This window comes from Pinus tabuliformis, chromosome 6 (assembly GCF_031772625.1).
Source record: "Pinus tabuliformis cultivar Carrire ecotype Pingquan chromosome 6, CPIR1, whole genome shotgun sequence".
Classification (NCBI taxonomy): Eukaryota; Viridiplantae; Streptophyta; class Pinopsida; order Pinales; family Pinaceae; genus Pinus; species Pinus tabuliformis.
In genome coordinates this window covers 87,961,319-87,966,129 of record NC_142292.1, presented here as the reverse complement: position 1 = coordinate 87,966,129, position 4,811 = coordinate 87,961,319, and the positions used below count along the sequence as shown (strand labels likewise).

General features: G+C 37.4%; 1 protein-coding gene across 1 annotated transcript; it reads right to left on the bottom strand.

The window, feature by feature from the left end:
* Positions 1 to 233: 233 nt before the first annotated feature.
* LOC149257393 (uncharacterized) lies at positions 234 to 3,221 on the bottom strand. Its single transcript, XM_089371267.1, has 4 exons — positions 2,982 to 3,221; positions 2,431 to 2,866; positions 899 to 1,216; positions 234 to 658 (listed from the first exon to the last, which is right to left on the bottom strand). The coding sequence occupies exons 1-4, from the start codon at positions 3,219 to 3,221 to the stop codon at positions 234 to 236; spliced, it is 1,419 nt and encodes a 472-aa protein (XP_089227393.1).
* Between the last annotated feature and the right edge of the window lie 1,590 nt (positions 3,222 to 4,811).

Sequence of the window (4,811 nt, the reverse complement as noted above, 5' to 3'; positions counted from 1 at the left end):
GAGCTAACTAATTACAACTCAATTACGACTCATCCTTATCTCCTTAATTAAGGGATAATCTCCTCAATCAAAGGGATAACTGTTGCGTAACTTCACTAAGACTTCTAGCTTTAATTTCTCCAACTAATTAACTCAAGATGAATTAATTAATTGTTTTCCAAGCAACTGGTGAGACTAAATTCGAATTTTGATTCAAACACAAATAAAAATTGGAATATTCTTGTTGCCACATTTCAACATATTAGAGATTTGTTAGAGGATTCAGCCAGCCCATTCCCTTGTGGGTAATAAGCGATAGAATTCCCCAACGTAATATGGTACTTCTCACAAAACTCAACGATCTTCTTGGACTTGAAATCAACAGCATTGTCAGTGATTATTTTATGTGGGCAGCCAAATCTAGACAAGATATTAGTTTCAATAAATTGAATGACAACAGAATCAGTAGCTTGCTTGGTTGGAATTGCTTCAATCCATTTCGTAAAGTAGTTTGTGGCTGTCAGGATCCACTTGTGTTGTGCAGACGATGAAGGATGTATTTCTCCAACAAAATCAAAACCCCACTGCTGAAATGGAGCTGAGACTGAAATTGGTTGCAAAGGCAATGGAAAAAGTTTTCTTTTCCCTTGAAAAATCTGGCACTCATGGCAACTCATTACTGTTTTGTACACATCAGCAAAAAGAGTAGGCCAATAAAACCCAACCCTCAAGATTTTGTTGGCTGTGGTTTTCCAAAAGAGGTGGCCACCACAATCTCCTTTGTGGAAATCAATCATTACATCCTTAGCTTCATTTTCAACAAGACAGTTCAAAAATACACCACCCGGATCTTTCCAAAACAAAACATCGTCAAGAATGCAATATTTTGAAGCTTTCAGTTTTAATGATCTACTTTTACCTTTGGGAACTTCTAGCGGAGGATTTAAATGTTTCAATACATAAACTATGTCGGAGTACCATGGAGATGAAGTGAACATATCTAACACCTGCACATGTGAATCTTCTGTTTCTTCTTCGAAAAGGGCAGCAATCAGATTGATATCTAATGCATGCAAATTAGATGTGGCCACGAGCTTGGCCAAACCCTGTGCCTTAATGAGCTTTGTTGGCTTTATTTCCAGATTGTATTCTAACATTGTTGCTATCCATTTTCCTCTTCGACTTTCTAGACCAATCTGCATAAGGACTTCCTTTACTGCTGTTGTTGGAACATAAGCTATAGTATGAGAATGCAAAATATATACTCGGAAGTATTTAAGTGATTTTACCAAAGCCAAAGCCTACTTCTCAATAATGTTGTATTTTAGTGTTGCATCCTTTATTGTCTGACTGAAAAATGCTATGGGCTGTTCATTTTTCTGATCCTTCTTTTGCATCAAGACGACTGCTAAAGTATGCTCCAAGGTGAATGAAAATATTATAAAATCTAAAGTATAGTTGGGACATTAAAGTAGGAGAAGTAGATATGAAAATTTGACTGCATTAAAAGACTTCTTGGCATATTCAGACCATCTTTTTTCGTTTTCCTTTTTCATCATGTCTGTCATCTCTCTCAAATGTTCAGCAAGGTTGGGGATGAATCTCCTTAAAAAGCTATTTTTCTCATTGAATGGTTGAATTTCTTTTTTCTTCCTCGGAAAATCTAACTGCTGAATGGATTCAACTCTTGCAGGGTCAATTCGGATGCCATCCTTGGAAATGATGTGCCCCAGCAACTTAACTTCCTCCATGGCGAAAAGGCTCTTTCTAGGATTAAGAGAAATGCCAAATTTTATGTGTCTCCGAAATACAATTATTAGATGATGTAAGTGTTCCTGATCAGATTTAGAAAAAACTGTGAGATCATCTAAATAAATAACTAGAAAAACATCATTTTCATTGGCGAAAGCAATGTCCATAGCCCGCTGGAATGTTGCTCCTGCATTCTTTAATCCAAATGGCATTTTGGCATACATAAATGTACCCCATGGTGTTGTGAAGGTTGTTTTCAGCTGATCATCCTTGTGCACTAAAATTTGATTGTAGCCCGAGTATCCATCAAGAAATGACATTCTGGAAGATCCAACTACCCTTTGTAGGATATGGTCCATCTTCGACAGGGGATAATTGTCCTTTAAGGACACTTTGTTCAAATTTCTAAAATCGATACAAAGACGAATCTCCCTAGTCTTCTTTCTCACGGCACAAGATTTGACATCCATTCAGAAAAATGGATAGGAACTATAATACCATATTTATAAATCCTATTTACCTCTTTCTCGATGGATGGCAACAACTTAGGATTAATCCTCCTTAGCTTCTGGTGGAATGGATTTTGATCAGGTTTGACCGGTATAGTGTGCTAAATGATGTTCTTATCATACTCCTTTAAATATGAATAGTCCCAAGCAAATACATCAGAAAATTTTGTCATCAAAGCAATATACTTACTTTTGATCTCAGGAGATAGAGACTTTGATAATTTGACCATCTTGGGCTTATCTATTGTACCAATGTTTACATCTTCAACACCTTTTTCTGTAGGGACCATGGTGGGCTTTCTAGCAACATCATCACAATCAAATAACTCTTCCAAAGGTACAAGACCTCGTGGAATGTTATTGTCTTTCAACTCCCACACTTCAACCTCGGTTGCTTCAATTTCCTGATCATCTTCATCACATGTATCATCAATATGGGAATTTAGAAATTCATCCTCCATCTGCAAAAAGTTATTAATCTGTTTGTCATCCCAAAACACCTGCCAATATCTCATATTGTCAGGGATAGTTGGGTGGTGCTTGACATGAATTGAATACTTCTTACTTGAACGGGTAGGAATCTTAACCATACTTGCTGTAGTAGCAAGAGAATCAACCATAATATTCTGAGTTATAGGAATCAAATACAAACTATATTCTAAAAAAATTCTTAATAATATCAAGGACAACATTTCTATAAGCTCACATCCTTGGATACTTGGCCTGGTACTCCCCTTTTACCTCTTTAATTATTAACTCGGAGTCGCCATAAATTGAAATTCTCTTTGCTCCCAGTTTTTTCAGAATTTTAAGGCCAACAATCAGTGCTTCGTACTCCACCTCATTATTCGAGCAATCAAAGGCCAATTTATAAGAACTTAATCTTACATTTTGAGGAATTTTACATGACTGATGCAAGGGGTCATGAATCCACATGCCGATTCCAGCTCCTTCCTTCCCTAATGCACCATCAAACTCCATGGTCCAAAGATCTTCTTCTTCATCGGGAAACAGAATTTTGGAAGACTAATCTTTTTGATTTTCCGGAGGATGACTTACTCTCTCAACAATCTGAGTTTTTGGCACTAATTCAACAATCTTTGCAGGTAAATTTTCCGGCTGCAAACTTTCAGTATCATTTTTCTGCTTTTCTGTAATCAAATCTTCCTGTACATTATTTATGACATCCAAAACTTCTTAAATTTGAACAATTTGACTATCATCATCAATTGAATTCACATCACTATACAAAATGAAAGACTCTAGCTCGGTATGTACATCATGGATAGGGTGATTATTTGGTCTTTCTTTGCTACTGATTGTTACATAGTAGTTTGTCACTGACCCCGCATTCCATGATCCCAGACACTATCGGTTTGTGTTATTAACATCTGCTTTGTGTCATGTTGCAAAATATGTGTCAATGTCTTCCTTGTCATATCAGGAAGAATACCTTAGTTCATTACTCCTAGAGTAGACCCTTTTTAACCTCAGTTTTTGGGTCGTCGTGGGTCATCAGTTATTCCACCCGCAAAGATGGCCAAGATTGAACTAAGCCTAGCGACGTCGTCCCCCTGTCCCTGTGTTTAAATCGCAACGAGCTACTTTTGGCGAGTTTTTTAACAAATTGTCGAAGCTTCGGAGTGTAACAGCTTCATGGGCGGTCCTAGGGTTGGTTGTTGGATCAGATGAGCTCAGATCTCTCCTTTAGGATGGTTGTTCCACCCTTTGTGTAACCTCCCAAAGGGATAAGCTCTTTCTCCCATCTCTTATGGAGGCTCCTCCTCCTATAAATACCTCCTTCATAGCTGAGATCTGCTAGTTGGAGAGCCAAAGAGTCAGAGGGTTGGAGTGAGAGAGTTTGAGTAGAGTTTGGAAGTAGCTTCTAATGTAACTTAGCCTGGGATAGTTTTATGTGGATTTGGCTTGATTGTATGAATGTTCTAGCATCATAATTTTGCCTTTTGCGTAGGAGAGATTTATTCATCCTCTTGGGAGACAATTCATGAGTGAATTCTTGCGGAGACATGCTGACAGGACCCTTCAAGGAGACCTACAACGTCAAGGCATGGTTGTAAGTTTTACTTCAATTCATATTAATACAAATCAATGGTTTATTTCCTATATCTTATGTCAAATTGCATATTGATAGCTTGAAGTTCCTTGACCCTTTAAGTAGATCGTTTTTGTTGTATTCTATTATGTTTGTTGTTGTTCTTTGTATGTTGTTTCAGGTACAAAATTTATTAGAACGAGAGTTGGAGCAACACAACGAGAACTTCATCAAATGAGGATTTGAAGGTAGGCCTTCATGACATTGATTATCTAAGGGAATTTTCTTTGATATTGTTCTTGTTGTGACTATACCCACTCTAGGGCTAGAGAGGTTGCCTCTGTCCGCAGAGGGAACTTACCTGCTTCACAAGAACACGTCTCTAACCTAGAGGAAAGGCCCATGATATGCTCTTTTACACTGGCTAATGATAATAATATCTACTCCACTTAATATTTGGTTTAACCCTTCATGTGGGTATGTCTACCTAAGAGATTGCAATAATTATTATATAATTT

Bases quoted from the DNA above. Each gene is read 5' to 3' on its own strand.
- LOC149257393 (XM_089371267.1), bottom strand. From the start codon at position 3,221: ATGGAGTTTGATGGTGCATTAGGGAAGGAAGGAGCTGGAATCGGCATG. The intron at 1,217-2,430 runs GTAAGTATATTG...CTCATACTATAG, and splicing joins TCTATCTCCTGAGATCAAAA to CTTATGTTCCAACAACAGCA. The intron at 659-898 runs GTAAAAGTAGAT...TGTACAAAACAG, and splicing joins TCCGCTAGAAGTTCCCAAAG to TAATGAGTTGCCATGAGTGC.